Genomic DNA, 21,181 nt, shown 5'->3' with positions numbered 1-21,181 from the left:
CAAAAAAATTGCCTTTTTCTAATAAGATACCATGTGTCACTATATATTTTGTTGTACTATTTATTTATGCAAAGTATGGAGACAATTCCACGTATTGTAATACTGATGTGTTCTTCCATGGCAGCAGTTTAAGAACATCTCCTAGTGCTGGCTCTTTAACACTGTTTACTTCACATATACTGTATATTGTATGTATTAGGTGTTTACAGATTGGCCGCCAGCCCAAGTGAACATTCCCTTCCATAATCTGACTTGCAAACATTCCAGCAAGGAATCCCTTTGTGATTGTGTTTTCGCACACTACACGTGAGATCTCCTCCTTTATGTGAATCGCATGTGGCTGTCACATTCCTTCCCTCCACTTTATTAGGTTTGTTTGACAATAAAGGCTTAAAGCTGAAGACTAATCCCTGAAAGGCAACTGTGGAGACCTTCCTTAGCTGCATTCTCCTAATGTCGCTTCTGATGGCAGATCAGGGTCATCTGGGGAATCAGGACAAACCAGGAAATACAATACATGGCAGGTGTGTCCCACTGAGGCTACAGCCATTTTGCGCATGCACACTTCATCTTGCCTTGTAATTACAAGGCCAGATGAAGCGCACATGCGCAAAACGGCTGTAGCCTCAGTGGGACACACCTGTCATCTATTGATTTGACCTGTATACCGAAGACCCGGCGTTGTGGACACTAATAAATTGCACTTATATGGTGAGTTGCCGCAGATTTATTTTCTTCTGGATATATGTCTTATGGCAGAGCACCACCTATCCTAGTGCTTTTCAACGTCAGTTTGACCAAGCAGCATCAGGCTAACCGCTACACTTCTGGGGCATAGAAAAGGAGTGCTGAGTTTCTTGCTGTTTACCCTCCATGAATAACAATATATAATGTATGATCACTGGATATAATCTATATTGATGGACATTTGAAGGATATTTGGTAAGGGATACACCATGCTACTAGAACAGTGTTTTACAAAATAACCAAAGTGTATGAACATGAAACAAATATTTTGCAAAAAATGTGATGATCATACTTAGAGAACAGCAATGAGTATAGCACAGAGGAAGATTACAACTACGTTTTCTAAAGGTTACACCAGTCACCAATCAGTAGGAAAAGGAGAGGCCTTTGCTTTGAATTACTTCAGAACGCAACACTTCCTTGGCCTGCCCAGTTGCCGCATCTATCACCAATCCAACATTTATGGCTGCAGGTAGGTCGTCAACTTTGGCACCCTACAAGTGTGCTTTATCTACAGGGTCCGTTGCAGCATCTGTGGGCAAATATGTCACAAGATACCATACAGAATCTGTATGCCTCTATACCCAACTGTACCTCATCTTGTATCTAGGCTAGAGGCTTGTACTATAAGGGTAATTAACATAAATGCAATCAATGTGCCTTATATTGAAGACATAGATATGATATCCCTTTATATGTCAACCATTACAGTATTTTGCTTTACTTATTTTGGATTCCATCAAATGTATGACACCGCATATACATTGCTTGATGTAAACACTACATCTCTCACAATGCAAGATTGTTCTGCACATAACCTTACACAGGACAGGGCTACTGGAGAATGTGGCAGATATGGAAGAACATAAACCTAATGGCTTAACTGGAATTAAATAACATACTTAAAAGAAATTAACCAAGTAATTAAAAAAAAAACTCTGTGTTGCCCTTATTACTGTTTTTCACTTTTCACAAATTTACTATTGAGTCCTAATACTGATTTAACAATTTCAGTTTTTCAGTGCAGCAGATATTTCTTGCAGGAAAGTCTATAGTCACACAGAGATGAGCGAATTTACAGTGCAAACAAAGCAAATCACTTTGTAAGCTCAGCAATCTGCTCATCAGCCGGCTGCCTTTGAAGGCTGTGCTGCTCTGTCCAGGGTGCCTGGAAAAGCTGGATCCAGTACTGGGAGAAGTTTCCCAGGACTGGAGACAGCTTTTCCAGGCACCCGGGGTGAAGCAATAAGAAGACTGCTGAACTAACGAAGCAGTTCATTTCGTTTGTACTGTAAATTTACTAATCTCTAACCACAAACCTGTGACATTTCCTATTCTCAGCTGGGAAGGGGACAAGTGAATAGAAAACGAAACATCACTATTTGGAGAAATACAGCAAATAACAGTAATTCAAAATGAAAAATTGAAGGTCTTTAGTTCCCTATTACAGATTTCCTATAACCTGCTAGAAGCGTTTGTATTGTGTTGGTAACTGACTTAGGTGTGTCAGTGATTGAATTACATACATTTTTTTATGAATACATGGAGCAGGTGTTACTTCGGCTTATACCCAAATAACATAAATTATTAGCAGTGCCCTTCCACTTTTATCTTCACCTACCGGAGGAAGGATGGCATCACAGAGGATAGAGCAGCAAGTACCAGCTGCATCCCAGAAGAAGCCAAGCCTAGGATCACCTTCACACATGATTGGAGAATGGCTGTAGGCAAGCCCAGTGCAATATGTCCATCTGCTAAGAATCTTGAATGAAGTCTCTCAGGGGATTCATGCTGCCCAAACATTAGGCTCTCCCTTAGGGTGTGTATACACATTTAGGTTTTTAATTGAAATTATTGAAGTCAAAACCAGGAACAGATTATAAATATAGGACAAGTCATAAAGGAAAAACTGGGATTTTCTATTTTATTTAGATCTGTTCCTAGTTTTCATAAATTGCTATTAAAAACCTATCACAAACAAGTTTCCCCATCAAAATGAATGACAGGATTCTCCTTGATGTGTGTCTAGGTGGAGACCTGTCAAGCCTGGCAGGGGGTAGCTAGGCAGACAACATATCAGACATTTTCCTAAGGCTCTATTACACCAAGCGATTATCGGCTGTTCCAATGGATAAACGTTTGGTGTAATAGGTCATGTTAAAAGGCATGACAAATTGATCATTGTCTTTCAACAAAGTGAATCAAAACAATTGCACCGCATCCTCCCCGTTCTCCATTCGCTGTCTGTGGTATTACAAGCGTGAGCGAGTGCACGGGGGGGGGGGGGGGGGGGCGCGAGTATTGGGTAATGTGTAAAAATGCAGGCCTTAAAACACAAGATTATATTATATATTAGCCAAGCCAGAATGCTAATTCCCTGGGTGCAAATTCAACAAAGAACATCATGTAGATGGACTGTAGGCTTTCTGTGCGTTTACCTCCGAGTGGTCGAGTTTCTACCTTCTTGCAAATATCAGGCGCCATTCGGACATTGATTTACAGTGTTGCTGCCCCCAAAAGATGGCACCAGAGAGTCCATTTAGGATTTACATACTTCTTTCCCATGGAGCATTGCTTCCTAGACTTTATACCTCAGCTCAATCTTTTCTTTGATTAATCCCTAGATTCATCCAAACAATTCAACAGAGAAGGGGCATGCTTTAAAGGAAATGGATATGTCTTGACATACAACATACACCAAAATACTTGTTATAAAGTAAGCCAACTTACAGGTGGTATAAAGACAGAAGGGGTTTAAGGCTAGCAAAATACACCAAATTTATCATACAGCATAATTCACTGATAAACACAGCACGTCGTCTGCCTGGTCTAAATACACAATAAGGCTATGTTTTCACTCTGTACAAACAACAGCCATCCCATTGTGAACGGACGTTGTTTAACCCTAAATACGTCTGGAATTAATGATGATAATAATTCCAGCCCTTGTTCAGCAACAACGGCCTTTCTTTCAGATCTTTAGGTAGTGGGAACATAGCCTAAACCTGTAAAAGCATTCTCTCTTTTGGAGGACAGCTATTGTGAATATATCAGCCATTAGGCAATACACGCTTATAAAAGAGTGGTAATAAACTTGTTGAACAACAGAGGACAATAACTCATACTAATAAAGTGGTGTATTATAGGTGCTCAGTAACAGAGTGCATTTATATTCTTTTACTGCTTATGTATACAGTTACCATATTGCATAAACAGCAAGCTCTCACGACATCTAAAAGCTGGAATTTTGTTTTTACTTTATTGTGTTTATGCAGGGGTTTTGGAGCTTTGTATGAGAAAGAGCTATGACTCCTAAAGATGAACACAACTTGAGCATGCTCAAGTGTGTCGGAACCCGCAAGTCTCACCATGAGCTGTATCCCTGTTTTCCAGGCAGTCCTAGGGCTGCATGCAACTTCTTTCAGGTTCAGATGTACTTGAGCATGCTCAAGTTGCGCTCTTGTCTAGTGACTACTAAAAATGTAAACATCTAATTTGCAGAGCTTAGACTGAAAATAAAGTGTTTGCTTACTTAAAAGGGGTATACTCATCTGGGACTCTTACGGCATATCCACAAGATAGGACATAAATGTCCCCTAAATGCGGGCCAACTCCCACTGTCAAACATAACTTTTCATATGTTGCTGCCCATGATAAGAATTCATTTCATGCTTGTAATCAATTCAGTCTCCTTCCCTCAGTTCTGATCCTGCAGCTTTGTGCTGAAGACAAATTAATCTGTTTCTGTGCGTTCTCTCCTCTGAACCCCCTTCTCCCCCCTCCCGTCTCAGATGTAAACAAGTTCCTGACCGTCTGTATCAGCAACTTTGTAATGCCAGTAGGGTTAATCTGAGGTCAAGTTGCTAATGAACTCACTGTGATGGCATTACACAGTTGCTGCACTGTTGCAGATACAGCCTGCTAAAGACTTGGTTAGATGAGCCATCTATCAAGGAAGGGGGGGGGGGGGGGAGACAAACAACAGCTCAGACACAAATGTCTTGGTCTTCAGCACAAAGCAGCAGGATCAAAACTAGGGGAAAGAGACTGAATAGACAACAACCACTATGAAATGAATTGTTAGGTTTCATTCACACTTTCGGTGTTCCGCACAGAGCACTGACGTTGGATTCCTGTAACGGACTCTCCCCCGCTCGGGCAGCAACTGTGATAAGATGCTGGGAGCTGGGGAACTGTACAGATATGCGCCGCGCTGTAATGAATCAGCCGCACGGCACAGTCATTACAGCATGGCGCATATCTGTACAGTTCCCCCGATCCCAGCATCTTATCACAGATGCTGCTCAGGCGGGGGAGAGTATGTAACAGGAATTCCACGTCCGTGTTCTGTGCGGAACACGGAACGTGTGAATGCAGCCTTAGTTTCACCATAAGCAGCAACATACGAAAAGATATAGTTGAGTGGAATATGGGGAGTTGCACAAATCTGAAGATACGCATGGGTCCAGAGATGAAACCCGCATCTAGGGGACACTTATGGCATATCTGGTGGATATGTCATAAGTGTCCAAGGTGGGTATACAGCTTTACGGCTAGATTTACACTAGTGTAAGATGGATGCATTATTGCCTCCTCTAAAGCAGAACAATCGGTCTTTGAATCTCTCTCGGTCTGCCCACTCTGGGAGGAAGTTGGAGACAGTCCAAGGACCGCCTGGAAAATATGGATAAAGCCTATGGCTATGTTCACACCACGTAAGTTCCGTAGTAATCACGGCCATTGTAACATAGTGCCGCCTTCTAAGGAATCCCGGCTGGAGTGAATACAGAGTGTGTACACTCTGACCAGGATCCCTAGCGGCACCGCAAGAAACTGACATGTCACTTTTCTGCGGCTGCTATTCATTGAATAGCGTCCCCAGAAAACCTGTCAGTTCACACAATGGAGCGTGCAGCTCGGGCCGCACGCTCCATTGTGTACAGCGGGGAATTCGGAAGTGGGAGTGCACAAACGCGCCCGCATCCGAATTCAGCAGCAGTAAAGGTCAACCGGCCAGGATGATCTTTTCTGACACCGGGTCACGGAACAGCCGGTCTCTTGCACCAAGTGAACATGCCCTATGGTTGTATCCATGTTTTCCAGGTGGTCCTCAGACTGTCTACACCTTCTCCACAGAGCAGACAGACAGAGGGATTCAAAAGCCGATTGTTCTGCTTCACACGAAGCTGAACAGCTATAGAAAGCCCGCTTTGCTCATCTCTAGTCATTAATGACCTGCATCTTCTACGATATAATGAAGTGTGACTTTTGCATAGTCTCAGTATACTGACCAGTCAGAACCCCATCTATACAAACTGCAACCACTACAAGGTACAGATGGGAATTTGTGGACACCACACTGGTATTGGACAACCACCAGTGCTAACCTGATTCTCCATGTACAACACAAAAGCCCAACCCACAGGTTGATAGAATCTGTTTTATTATTAATATTATCATTATTTAACAGATAAACTAAAAGAAGCCAACGTTATCATTCCACCCCAACACGGGGCGAGCACCCAGCATTCCTCCTGAATAGGGAGAGGAGAAGAGCAGATGTCCACGGCAGGTGGTGACACAGGAGCCTTAATTCATTCCAGAGCAGGGGCTGCAGGTGCCCTCTTCTATGCTCTGACAGCCCAGCCCACTTTATTCTCGCCACGCTTAGGTGCCACTAACATTCTTCCAAAGCCACAGCAAAATAAAATTAAAAAAAAAAAAAAAAAGCAAATATTTTCTCTCGATAGGATAATAGACTTGAGCCAGAAACGGCAGTGCCACCCATAAAAAGAAACGGGAGAAGAAAAGGAAGAAGAGAGTAAAGAAGGAGATCATAAAAGATTAAAGAAAAAAAAGAAAAAAAATAAAGAAAGGAAAAGAAAAAAAGGAAGGAAAACAAAGAAAAACCTCAAGACACAAATAAAAATAAGGTGATACTTGGTGCAACATCCTGCTAAAGATAAGAGCGAGGTCTGCTCCCCTTCAGGCTGGGGTAGTACAGGCATGGTTCTCTCCTACTCCAAAACCGGCAGCGCAGTTCCTAGAACCCCATTTCCCCTGTGCTTTGAGCCGGTAGGTCAGCCAGCTCTTTATAGGGGGTCAGGGCACGCTGGGAGGGGGGCAGTGGAAGGAGAGGAAGAGGGACACTTAGGGGAAGGGGTGTGGAGGACAACTCATCTCTCCTTTACATGGTTCTGTGCCCCTCCTGTGGCCCCTGCTGCCTCCCTGCTACTGTCCTCAGTGAAGAGCATCTCAGACAGGTCGTCCAGAATGGCGGTGTCCTTGGTGTCCAGTAGGTTAAACTCCCGAATAAAGAGGATGAAGTGACTAAAGAGAGTGTTTAAATGTCCGTGTAGTTCCAAAGCGACAATCTCTTTGAAATGGGCTGAGTAAATATGAGCAATAACATGAAACAGGTATCTGCAGATCTTTTTTACCAACGACTCAAAGGAGCTGGGGAATTCCCTGCCTGTTCAATGAATACAAGAAACATGTTAGTGATGTATTACAGAAGGTGTACAGAACAGAAACACATACATTATATATCGCCCACACTGTGGATTCAGTGGATGTATGTGGAAAGAGTATGGGAAGTACAGCAATATGGAAGGCTGTGATCTGTGTAGTCAACACCCTTAAAAGTTGTAAGAATTGGTCTGCTCCAAAATGCTGACAACATCTCTGTCCAACTGATGGTACCCTATGTGGAAATTCACAGATATTAGAGGCATCCTGACTATACATGATTTGGAGGACAATAGGGCATTTTGCCCAGAAGCAGAAGATATAAATCTTATTTCAATCCAGTGCTCCAGCGCTGAGATATAAGATGCAGACAGGTCAACTTTAAGTGCAAGTTTGGAGGTGTAAGGATACCACTAATATGCAAAGAAGGGGTCAGTGGAGCCTCAGTTATGAGTCTCAGAACACGGGAATAGCCAGATATCCCTCTCTCCAGAGAAGGAAGCCCTTCGCCAAGGGGTGCCTCCTAGGAGGCACCCCTTGGCGAAGGGCATCCTTCTCTGGAGAAAGGGATATCTGGCTATTCCCGTGTTTTGAGACTCGTAACTGAGGCTCCACGGACCCCTTCTTTGCATATTCAAATTTTGTAGGGGGCAATCAGTGGAGACTTGTAAATGAGTACTCCATTGGATTTTTTTGCTGTTCTCCCTGAGTTCAGTGATTGTTGTGTTTTGTTGATACCACTAATATCCAATGTGTCTACAGCTGCTAGACATTATGCAGAACATGACTATCTTATTAAAACAGAAGTAGGAAAGCTTCTACTTACCGTATTTGGTGGGGAAGACGTCCTCGTCCGTCACCAATTTTTGTACAGAACTCATGACAAAATCAATATATTGAGGAGCCGTGCACTTTATCTTCTTCCCCCGCTCATCATACCAGTAGTACTGTCTGTAGCAGAACAGCATATGTACATGTCAACATACCATACAATTCCCAGTACTCAAAAACACTGTCCACTATGTTTTCCCAATACAGTGATATATATATATGTTACAGTAATTTGGCCTACACCTAGCTATGAATACAAGTGGTGCAAACTCTAGGAATGCTTCAGTGACAAAGGAGATGGAAGGAGGAACAAATGGCTCCGATAGCAGAACATACTTTTTATATACTATATGGCATAGCACTCACGTGTTGCAGGCAGCCATAGTCTGGCAAGTCTCCGCTGTGCAGAACTCTGAGATGGTGCTGTACTGTAGGTTGATGTGGTTGAAAAATGTGGTAACTGAAAAAGAGAAGAAGTACAAATAACACATGTAGTCCTGTACTGTCTGCAGAGGACATTATGATATGCAATGGATAAAACTAAGATCACATCCTTCTGCTGCCTCATGTTATCAAACTGCAAGAACAGTTTCATTAAAGGGAATCAATCACCATGAAAATGCTATCTAAGTTCTCAGCATCATGGTATAGAGCGGAAGGAGCTGAGCAGACTTATATACATCTTTATGGGAAAAGATTCAGAACAACTCTATCTATAATCTTTCTATGCTAAAGAGTCCAGTTCATTGAGTGACACAGCCCACTGGACTCCTTAACACAGAATGATCGGGGATGCCAATCAACAAGTTACTTTTAAGGATATCAAACTCTGCTGGAAGTTGTAGTTATTCTACATTTCAAACTTTTCTAAATCAAGAACTGTATCTTCCCTCACAACATTTCACAAGTACTAATGTAAAAGAACCCTTTTAAAAGGAAGACATCAGCCAAGCAGTCACAGGGCTCCTTGCAGCTATACTGCACATACACATGTAAGGGTGCACTACTCACTATTGCTGGCCAGCCACTCGTTGAGGTCGATTTCCTGTGGTAATGTCACTAGTTGCTTGAATTCAAAGTCTGTGACACGGACACGTGTGTATTCTGGTTCCAGGTACAATTTCTTCTCTTCTGAGACAGGCTTCTTACCATTGGGCTTAGTCTTTGATTTTCTGCATGAAATAAAAGGAGAAAATTTTAAATAATTTCCCACAATACAGGGGAAGTCTGCACATATGCTAAATATCAGCCACCCCATGGGTTGTTTGGAGAGCCCTCATGTGTACACATAAGAATAGCTTAAATGCGCGCTGTTGTTATGAATAAATAATTTTAAGTCAGCAGGGGAGGTGATGTACTACATCAGGGGTCCTCAACTGGCGGACCGCATCCGAACCCGGACCGCGGCGGCCAGTTGTCCGGACCCCGGCTGCGGCGCTGCTCCCTGCACAGCAAGTATCTATGAGTGCTCTAACGAGCGCTCAGATACCGAGGGGCAGCGGCAGCAGCACTGACAGAGAGGAAACCATTGGCTCCCTCCCTGTCAGTCACCTATTACTGGCCGCAGCGGACACAAGAGGCAGCGCTCCCCCTCTGGTGTCAGCGCCAAGTGACGTTCCTGCGCCGGCGGGGAGTGCGGCCTCTAGTGACCGCTGCAGTGCGGCCACAGGAGGAAGAGGAGAGGACGCGCAGGACTTAGGTGAGTATAAGTGGTTTCTTTTTTTTAATGCTATATGGGAGGGGGGAGCACACAGGGGGGCTATATACAGGGGAGGGAGCACAGGGGCCTTTATACTGGTGGAGAGCACAGGGGGGCTATATACAGGGGGGGGCTATATACAGGGGGAGAGAGCACAGGGGGGGGCTATATACTGGGGGAGAGAGCACAGGGGGGCTATATACTGGGGGAGAGAGCACAGGGGGGCTATATACTGGGGGAGAGAGCACAGGGGCGCTATATACTGGGAGAGAGCACAGGGGGGCTATATACTGGGAGAGAGCACAGGGGGGCTATATACTGGGAGAGAGCACAGGGAGGCAGCACAGGGGGGCTATATACTGGGAGAGAGCACAGGGAGGCAGCACAGGGGGGCTATATACTGGGAGAGAGCACAGGGGGGCTATATACTGGGAGAGAGCACAGGGAGGCTATATACTGGGAGAGAGCACAGGCAGGAAGCACAGGGGGGCTATATACTGGGAGAGAGCACGGGGGGGGCTATATACTGGGAGAGAGCACGGGGGGGCTATATACTGGGAGAGAGCACGGGGGGGCTATATACTGGGAGAGAGCACGGGGGGGGCTATATACTGGGAGAGAGCACGGGGGGGGCTATATACTGGGAGAGAGCACGGGGGAGCTATATACTACAGGAGGAGAGTGCACAGGGGGGCTATATACTACAGGAGGAGAGTGCACGGGGGGACTATATACTACAGGAGGAGAGTGCACAGGGGGGCTATATACTACAGGGGGAGCTATATACTACTAAGGCAGTCACCCCCTGTGTACCTAATTTTAAAGGGCTGGTGAGAGAGAGAAAATGACAGTTTTCCCACTGCAGCAATTCTGTATATAAATAGTTTAAGGGTATATTTAAACTAACGGGCTCGCAGCGAGATTGTCGCTGCGAGCCCGGCAGGTCCTATACACTACATACTTGCTGCGGTCTAAACGACCGCAGCGAGTATGTAATTATACCGCCCTTAACCCCTTCTGCTCCCGGCCGGCTCCCCCGCTGTAAGCATACTTTACCTGTCCTTGCTGCACGGGTCCGGCGTCCTGCTCTCCCGCCCGGCCAATCAGTGGCTGCGGCTGGGCAACACACTAATTGGCCGGACAGGAGAGCAGGACGCCGGACCCATGCAGCAAGGACAGGTAATGTATGCTTTTACAGCGGGGGAGCCGGGCGGGAGCAGAAGGGGTTAAGGGCGGTACAATTACATACTCGCTGCGGTCGTTTAGACCGCAGCAAGTATGTAGTGTATGGGAACTGCCAGGACCTGCCGGGCTCGCAGCGAGAATCTCACTGCGAGCCCGTTCGTGTGAATATACCCTAACAACATTTGTGAAAAGTAACAAAACATGTTTCCTACTGATGTTCAGCTCGGACCTTCACCTGACAAAAGACCCCGGTAAGTGGACCTTCACTAAAAGTTTTTGTGTACCCCTGTACTACATCTTTGCAATTTATTTTCTGCCTATTTTCTATATGAAATGCAATGCAATGCTAGACATTTGGCCACTAGGTGTCTCACTTGCTAGAAAACTGAAGCCCAAGCTTCGCCACTAAGGCCATTTGGTCTTTAGTAACAGCAAAAAAAAAAAAAACATGCAGGAAGGGATGTCAGTTGACCCAGTGAAGATGAATGCTGATTGGCCAGCAGCTGTGTACTGCTGCAGATGAGTAAACTAACAGCCTGCACACTTACTTGAAGTGAAATACAGAAGCATAAGCAGCACGATGGGGTAGTAAACTGGCCGCTGGAGCAGCAGAATTGCAATAAAAATTTTCAGCATACAAAATGCAAGCATTAACTATATGCTGTTTTATTTTATTTTTTTAAATATAACATGACAGGTACACTTTAAGTGGTATGCATCATGCAATATGGGCAACATTAAAGCACCCACTGAAGCCGTCACCCAGCTTTCCTACACTCCTTAAAGGCAGATTGGGATTATTTTGCAGAAAATGTAGAAAGAAAAGACATTAAGCCAGCCCCACAGTTTTCTCAAATAGATCTGGCTGAACAGAACTGACAACGTGACGTATAGACTAGAGTAGGAATTGATCGTCTTTTTACTGCACCTTGGAATTGGTACTAACAGGGTTAAGAAAAGCGAGCTCCCTTGCCAGCCTGGCTTTCCCATGCTCTCCTTTCTCACGGATGAGACTTTGCCTTAAAAGGAATCCCAGAGCTGCCACAGAATCCTGGAGACGGAGGCCGAGGAGACGGGGGCAGTGCCCAGGCATGTTACACATACCACAGCCCCAGCAAAACACACACGGGAAGCAGACGGGCATGGCCTGACAACTCACAGACAGGCACAGGGAGGGAACAGACACAGATAACAGGAAGGATCACTTGGCAGCACTAGGACCAGTGCAGAAAGGAAGTTATAATGCCAGACACTAGACTTCCTGCACATACCAACTGGAGAATACAGCCGCATAGTCAGGGATAAGAGACCTATAGGGTGGCATATACTACCTGGACTACCAGGCGGGTTCTCTGTACAGTTCAGAACAAGATAATGGGGTGATCTTAGAACTTCAATGTAGTCTGAAAATTAAGAGCTGACTGGTCTCCACTGGTATGTAGACCAGTGATGCCAGTCACTATAGAGTCCAAATAGACTATCATCTCCGGGATATACTAATATGCATTGCACAGCTCTTCACAATGCTGTCCCACCAAACATCTCGACTCATCTTAATACACCCTCTCATGCCATCCTGCTGCAGGGCTGTAGATTTGCACACTGCATTTCCACTATAAAGATTATTATTATATCCTACAGATGTGGCAAAAAATTCTTAAGGATGATTCCCTATGGACATGAATGGCACTGCCACAGGATACGCTATAAATGGCTGCTAGATATGGGTGCCCCCATACTAAACACACACTGGTTCCTGGGCCCCCCAAGTTATAGAAATAGGGAGGCTCACTGTGTCATACTATCCACACCATTTACTTCTATGGGTGATCCGGAAACAGCAGAACAGAAGAGCCAACTCCTGCCGCCTCTGCCCACAACAACCAAGTGGGAAAAGATTGGATTAGGGGCATCTAGAGATGGGAGCAGATTGCTAAGTGGTATCAGAATTGTTTGGATTTCTCACAAAGGAATAACTCTATAACACTGCAGATAGACTCATTAACTACTTTTTTACATATCTCTTCAAAGGGCTTTAAAAAAGTTTCCTTATTTAGCTATTTTCCCCCCAAAATGCGCCTCCATGCAACATGTACAGACATGTCTACAGAGCTTAATGGCCCTATCCAGGTCTCCTCCAGTTGTCCTCTTTACTACCTCTAGAGAGGGAAACACTAACAAAGTCATACTCACAACACTAACTATAGGGCCTCCGGGATAGTGTGTATGTATTCCTCTTTTACGGGGAAACGGCTTCCCTCCACCCGGCCCATAGGTTTGGGCGGTGGCTGGGCACAGTTATACCACTGATCTCCTCAAAAAGACACATTACCCCTTTCTACACATAAAGTAGAGGGATACACATTTAAAAAAAGAAACTGAGCTCCTAAAATATTTGTTTACTAGATAGAGAAATAAGCAAAGTATAGCAATATATGCTAACGCCCAAGGAAAATAAATAAAACTTCTCATGCAGTAGTTAAGCCCCTATTCCACGGGTCGTTTAAAGGAGCAATATCGTTCGTATTCGGCCGATATCGGCCGCTACAAACGATATTCGGCCTGTGGAATAGAGTGCAACGATCAGCCGACATCGTTCATGTCGGCTGATCGTTGCAGTCGCTTGTTTTTCAACATGTTGAAAAACAAGCGACTGATATAGCAGCGATCTGCTCCCGTCGCTCCGTTGAATAGGAGCATCGGCAGCAGACGCTGCTGTATCCTATGGGCTGCCCGGACGATCAGCGATCCTCCGAGCAGCCCCTCCCGCACTCACCAGCTCGCCGAAGCCGCGTTGAATAGCGGCGGCAGCGAGCTGGGAACGAGGAGCAAACGAGCGCTAATAGCGCTCGTTTGCTCCTCCAAACGACTCGTGGAATAGGGGCATTAGGCATCATGGGGGAGATTTAAGGGGGGGGGGGGGGCGTTAAGGCAGGCAAAAATCTACACCTGCTCCAAAGCAGGTGTATACTTTTCCGCATATGCCTCTGAAGAAATCCGGCTGGGGAAAAGGGTGCGAGGCTTTATTAAGACTTTATTAAGTCTTGAAAAACATGCAACATTGCGCATAGCACTTTTCTGACACTGCTACCAAACACACAGAACAGTGCCACCTAGAGGCTGAATGTGCAACACTCTGGCCCAGAGTTATCAAGCTGCCTGAACCCTACAGCAACCAATCACAGCTCTGCTTTTTCCTATCAGAGCTTAGTAAGATATAAACCTGAGCTGTGATTGGTTGCTGTGGGGTTCAGGCAGTTTGATAATTCTGGGCCAGGGAGAGTAGATTCAGTATTTTTTTTCTGGAAATATATGGCAACGCACAATGCCATCTATACACAACAGGACCACCGCTCCCTCCTCCTGGGGACAGGCACAGACAAAGAGCAGGAAGCTGACTAAACGCTGATGAAACAAAGGATGCCACCTCCACCCCCATGCACCTTACCAACAAGATCAATAGCATTCATGCTCCATTACCTTCCAGCAAAGGGAGTGTGAATGAGCAGGAGTATCTGCAATCCCCTTTACCAGTCATTCCCAATATCACTCTGTGCTTAGTGACAGCTCTATGATGTACTCTCATGAACAATATAGCTTACCATGACGTGGTTACCAATATAACGGACTATGTCGGGTGATGATGTACTCTGTCTATAAGAAGGTAATGTACTCCGACTAGTACCGGTACTAAAGGTTTCCTAAATCTTTGGGGTTTACAGCCTGAACAGGCAATTACTACTCCATACAAATGGTTTCCAGTCATAAAGGGGAACCCCTAGACACACACTGTAAATGGTGGATAATAAATGCAAAACTGTAATACCAGAATATATGTAAGGTTGTAGGCTATTAGGAAAAAGCATGGCAAAATGATTCCCCCCCCCCAAAAAAAAAAAAAAAAAACAGTGCTATTCATGATCACTCCTTGGCTCTATTCACTTAAAAGGAACTGGGCAGCAACACCACACACAAACTGATGTCTAGTGTGGCGCTGTTTAAGAGAGAAAGTAGCCATGTTTTTCTAATGCTGGATAACCCCTTTAAGGCACATTATTTGGGAGGGGCTCATGCTTTACCCTATACTAGTTGGAACAGAATCAGTTCTGCCTGCAGTGTACCCTAAACATTGGTTTATTCCCCTAGAAGGGTTAATGTCAGGTCAAATCAGATCCTAGAGTTTAGACAAGCAATAAGTATCTGATGGGATCAAACCGCTGGGACCACTCCCAATCATGAGCATGGGGGTCCTCATTCCCCCAAGAGAATGAAGTAGAAGTGCAGTGTACTGCTGCGCCATCCATGCACTGTAGGACGGCCAAACGTAGCAAGTTCATCACTTAGCTATCCTTGGTAGAGATGGACCAATCTTGAGCATGCTCGGGTGCCTTTTACTACAAGTGGCTGAAGTTGGATGCAGTCCTAAGGCTGCCTGTAAAAATGTAAACAGCCATAGGCCATAGCCTGTATCCATGTTTTCCTAGGACTGCATCCAACTTCGGCCACCAGTAATCAAATACAGACTGCGCTCGGGGTTCGTTCATCTTAGTGTACATGCTTCACTCCATTTGGCAGACCCCTCTTTCTCTTGATCGGTGGTGGTAGTGGTGGGGTGTCGCAGTGGTTGCATCCAATCGATCAGATAATTTACCAATATTGTGAACAGAATTTTGGATTTAAACCAACCAACTAGAGCATAAATATCAACTAGGTAGGGATCCTCCTCTGAAGACCCTCCCCGATCAGAGGAATGGGAGTCCACTGACCCATATCTGACTCAAAGCAAACCTGAAATCAAGTAGGGGGCTTGTAAAGTTAATGACAAAGCTAAGAAAACAATGGCCCCTTTAGAAGGGGTTTTTGGGTCTTTGATCTCAATAAGCCATCAATATCAGATTGTCCAACACCCAGCATTCTCCTGCTTAGCTAAATGAAGGGTCACATCCCACTGGAGGGCACTGCGGCCATTTGGTGACTCCTGTTTGTTTTACTGCTCACTCCATATGAATGAAATTGGACTGCAAAGAGGTGCAGTACCATGCACAGCCACTGCACTCCGGAAATAATGGCAATGTGGTTCTCACCAATGTCCTATGGCCTACCCTAAGAACATATCACCAAAGTCCAGTAATACCCCTTAAAGGAGACGTCCGGCAAAAATTTTTATTAAAGTATTGTGTTGCATCCCTCTGCCATCATCCCCTCCAGCAGCCACTGCCCGCACAACTCTGGGAGTCGGGTAGTGACATCACCATTTCCCGTAATAAGTGTATATTGGTGATTTGTATAACTTATTCTGTTCTGTGCAGCTAATTCAGTTATCCTCCTGAATAACATGGACAAAAAAGTAGTCCTCTCCATTATGTGCAGAGAAAGCTCCACCCACCAGCTGCTGATTGGCAGTTATCTATCCATGCTGTGTATAGGCAGTCACCTGTCAATCAGCAGCTGGAGGGTGGGGGAGGGGTGTGGCAAGAATCCTATTCTCCTGCATATTAGGAGAACAGCAACAAAATGATGTAAGTAATACACCAATTTTTGCAGCATTGCTATCACTAATTTATGCTGCCCTCATTTAAGGCAGCATAAACCTAGTGACAGATTTTCTTTAAAGGTAAAAGAGGGAAGTTCTGAGCAGGTACCCTCCCCCCCATTAGCTTCAAAAGCCCCAATAGGACAAAACAACAAGTAGTGGGTAACCCCTTTAAATGAAGACAGATACACAAAAACATTTATTGCCAGCCTATAAGGCATGTTGATTAGCACACAAGCACAAATAGGGTGGGGATGTCTCCCACACATACCAATCAGATGCTTTGTTGTTTGATAATCTGCTAAATTATAAGTGCGCTCCAGGGGCACATGTCCTGAAAAGGAGGACATGGCATCAAGCAAAAACACAATAGCATGCAAATTGATGCCAAGGGCATGCCAAATATCATGTGGTTAAATTAAAAGATGCCAAGCTAATGAGATAAATGATGAAAATACTCGCCGTTTACACAACATGCCCTTATAGCGCAGTCACGTGGCACAGCAGACACAACGACTGAGGGGAGCAGCCACACCAAAGTGTTTGTTTCTGCTCTCATACAGACTCAGGGCCCTTGCACACTGAGCAATTCTCGAGGAATTGTAGCTGAAAGTTTTCAGGCAGAATTCAAGCAGAATTTAAGCCCCCCATTGACTACTATAGGATTCCTCTAGCAGATCTACAGCAGAAAATTCTGCTCGGAAATTCTGCAGTGGGAACAACAGAGCAGAAAACCCATTGAACACAATGGGACTTTGCTCTGCACATTTTTTACGGGAGGAATTTCAAGCTGAATTTTGAGCTGAATTTCAAGCTGAATTCCTCGCCTTTTCCTCAGTGTGCACATACCCTCATACGTCAACCTAGAGCGCAAGGGTCTCTACCAGACAACTACATTAACCAAAGTAAGGGTCCATTTACACAGAAAGATTATGTGACAGATTATCTGCCAAAGATTTGAAGCCAAAGCCAGAAACAGACTATAAACAGAGATCAGGTCATAAAGGAAAGCCTGAGATTTCTCCTCTTTTCAAATCTGTCAGAATCTTTCTGTGTAAACAGACCCTAACATGGGTCCATCTGCAATAGAAGAGGACCCCAAGCCTATAAAGTAACAACATATATTCTCTAATGTGTTACAGAAGGATACAGCTATTACCAATAGAGACAAGGGAGACTCCCAATACATGCAGGAACAATTCAATGGCCATATGTGTAATCAGATCTACACCCAGAGACAATGAAAAGCAATGTAAACTATGCACAAACATGGCACCTTGCTAATGCCTGTAGCATCTTGGGTGTTACACGGTTACTACTAGATAGCCCAATCTGCGAAATGTGAATATACCTTAAATCTACACTTTCTTACCATGTTATACACTGCTGTCACATATAAAGAAAAGAAAAAGGTGGGGCTGGATGAGAGGAACATTACTAATTCTTAATCACTTCCTCTACACCAATCTCTGATGCATCAAGAAAGAGAAACATGTGGCTAAGCTATGCCGAGACTAGACAAATCTTTATACGTCCAGACTGTAATATTAATAGGGGTTTTGCACTTTTGTTAGACTGGTCCACATTTATTGGCAGATTAATATGGGGTCTCTGTCGACCCCCAAGAGATTGGCTGTTGTCTTTGAGGCAAATTGGCACCAAGTGTATGGTACTGACTGAAATCCATGGACTGTATGTACAACACATGGATGTGTCAGGAGCTCCAGAAAGAGAGAAACCACAATGGATCCCCGGCTCCTCTATTCACCCACTATACTCTTAGGGTACGTTCACACTATGGAATCCGCGCAGATACTACAAGAGGATTCTGCCGGACGGCCTCCGCTTGAAGTTCCAGCCATTCCGTACACTCAATATTTGCCCATGTATTCCATAGTCCGCCCAAAGAATTGACATGTCTATGGTTTGGGGGTCTTTCTTCCCATGGTTGTTATTGGGGGCCCTCTACCACCGAATATAAGATTATGAATCTCCCGGCTTTCTTTTACAAGACATCAAAAGATTTTCCTGCCGGTACTGGACTTCAGAAAAAATAATGTCTGCTTCCATAAATTTAGAACTTCAAGGCACAGCACTCCGCCATATATAACATACCCCTATTGATATATACACAGTGTATGAGGGTACTTGTAGCTGGTATCACACCTGCCGGATCTCGGAGACCTCATAGACAACACACGCTATTGTGTTTTTGTCTGACTTGGTACACATGTGACAGTCCTCACTTATCAGGATTTCTCCAATACCTGCTCTGTACCATCAGCTTCTTTATTACATGGCCACAACTACTGAGTAGGTAAAGCTTCTGCTGTAGAAGAGCGCAAAATGCATGGCGCCTGATGCTGCATTCACATGTTCCATAGTGCCCCTGTAATAGTGGATCCGCAATCAGGGACGGCACTATGAGCACATTAATTTAAATAGCCCCATTCACACAATCCATACATGTTAAAGGGCCATGATTATATTATATATAAAATAAATAAATAAATAAATAAATAACAGGCAGGCTGTAGTACAGACCCGCATTTGCGGCACGGATCACTTTTCTCTATTGAACAGGTCTGTGAATTGCGGACACCCTACGGATGCACCTCCCTAGGTTGTCTGTAGCTATAGGTCTGGGAAACATTAGCCAAGACAGATCCTCTCCTGGTAGAAAGAGTTGCTCATCTTTAGAAAGCTGGTTTAGGGTACTTGCCCCTGGCTGGCTAATAAAGAGGTGATTTTTGACTGTTTTAAAGTGAGTCACCAGTGCAGCCAGGTGGTAGGGAAAGCAAATCGTATGCTGGGCTGTATAGTTAGAGGTATGACCAGTAGGAAGAGGGAGACTGTGTTCAGCTCTGGAGACCTCACCCAAAAAGGATATTGATAAAATAGGACAGGTCCATAGACGGGCTACAAAAAAAGGGTGTGACGTATAAAACATATCAGGAAAGACTTAATGGGAACTTGTCACCCTGGGAGTGCGGTCCAAACCCACACCACCCCTGAATAAAATCCCCCATACACCATCTGCTGTGAGGAGAGTCAGGACACCCCCATACACATTAGATGGTTGACAAGGATTTGGGGGCAGATATTGCATTTCCAATGCACGTAGCTTTTGTAATCCGTCCTTGGAAAATTTTTGGTAGTGCCACACACCAAAAAAAAAAAAAAAAAATTATATAATAATAATCTGACATGGAAACAGGTTTCAAGTATGAGTGAACCGGGTTCGGGTTCGAGTCGATCCAAACCCGAACGATCGGAATTTGATTAGTGGGGGCTGCTGAACTTGGATAAAGCTCTAAGGTTGTCTGGAAAACATGGATACAGCCAATGACTATATCCATGTTTTCCACATAGCCTTAGGGCTTTATCCAAGTTCAGCAGCCACCGCTAATCAAATGCCGAAAGTTCTGGTTCGGATCGACTCGAACATGCTCCAGGTTCGCTCATCTCTAGTTTCAAGTTACAATCCTAAAGCCGCTCCCAATACAGCAAGCGCCGTACCGAGGACGGAAGAGGAGACTCGACAGCCGAGAAGTCCAGTGACACTGTCCACCGTTGAGTAAAAGCCTTCTTCACCTAAAGGAGGATCAGGACACCTCTGTTAAAGGTATTTACAGGAGACACATTAGCTAATGGTGCAGAAAACGCAACCCTACCCAAAAGGAGGGGTGACATATCACATGCTAGGATTATAAATCTTACATACTGGCTACAGGACAAAACCCTGTATAAAAGTCATCTGGTCTGGGTGTTGTGCAGTATTACAACTCACCTACTCTATGCAGCCAATAAGTTGCATACGTCCGCAGTGTACAAGTAGCTCCATATGATTATATTGCCCATCCTGGCACTGTCCTCTACCTGCAGACTTACACAGGGGCTATTATACAGGGTCTCCTTAAATCCGGATTTTTCTTTTCCCCTCTTACACAAGTCTAGGTTTGTTCTGCACATACCTGGCAAGTTCTTCAAACCCCTGGATGAATAGGTTTATAGCATGAAGCCACTAACCTGACAGAGAATGTTATATAGAGTCCTCCTGTCCAGGAGACTGTAGCCAACAGAGGCTTATACCCACCCATCCAAAGAGGTGGTGCAGATGCAGAATATCTCAAACATCCATAAATTTACATCTGCAAAGGGACACAAGACTGCAGCAAAGCAGAGGTAAAATCTGCCCAGTTACTCATATATGAGATTTTTAGGATATTCTGTGCAGGTGCCTAATGGTACATGAACACTAAGGAAATGACGCAGATAACTTGCCGCAGATTCCGTTGCTTGCCCCCAATTGAATTTCCGCCGGTCCAATAGGCGCCATTCTATGTGCAGGCAGATTCCGCCATCCACCCAAAGAATTGTCATGTAATTTCTTCGGGTGGACAGAGGAATCCGCCTGACCATAGAATGGAGTCTATGGGAGGGGCGGAGAGTGAAGTGGGAGCGCACAGGGACGAGCGACGGAATCCGCGGCAAATTATCCGTGTGATTTCTTTAGTGTGCATATACCCTTAGGATCCAAGCGGCAAGAGTCACAAAACCGCTGTCTACAGGTGGGGATCTTTTTGGCTAATATTCTTAATCATACTTTAATGCTTTTTTGAGGCTGGACATTTCCTTATTGTAGCTACCTTTAGGAGGCACCTTCTTTTTTCTGCAGAAGACGTCACAGCATACTGAGCTATGGAAGACTGAAGGAA

At 44.7% G+C, this 21,181-nt stretch overlaps 1 protein-coding gene across 2 annotated transcripts in view; it reads right to left on the bottom strand.

Moving 5' to 3' along the window:
* Positions 1-6,173: 6,173 nt before the first annotated feature.
* The window catches only part of MOB2 (MOB kinase activator 2), a 35,659-nt gene continuing 20,651 nt past the window's right edge, over positions 6,174-21,181 (bottom strand). For both annotated transcript variants that reach the window (XM_069968337.1, XM_069968336.1), the window contains exons 2-5: positions 9,058-9,218; positions 8,413-8,506; positions 8,042-8,166; positions 6,174-7,219 (exon numbers count right to left, since the gene is read on the bottom strand). In XM_069968337.1, the coding sequence (XP_069824438.1) occupies positions 6,924-7,219; positions 8,042-8,166; positions 8,413-8,506; positions 9,058-9,218 (676 nt within the window). In that variant the 3' untranslated portion in view covers positions 6,174-6,923. The remainder of the gene's footprint in view (positions 7,220-8,041; positions 8,167-8,412; positions 8,507-9,057; positions 9,219-21,181) is intronic.

The sequence above is a fragment of the Dendropsophus ebraccatus genome, chromosome 4 (genome assembly GCF_027789765.1).
Source record: "Dendropsophus ebraccatus isolate aDenEbr1 chromosome 4, aDenEbr1.pat, whole genome shotgun sequence".
NCBI classification, from domain to species: domain Eukaryota; kingdom Metazoa; phylum Chordata; class Amphibia; order Anura; family Hylidae; genus Dendropsophus; species Dendropsophus ebraccatus.
The sequence above is the reverse complement of the archived record's forward strand: the minus strand, read 5'-3'. Positions and strand labels throughout refer to the sequence as shown.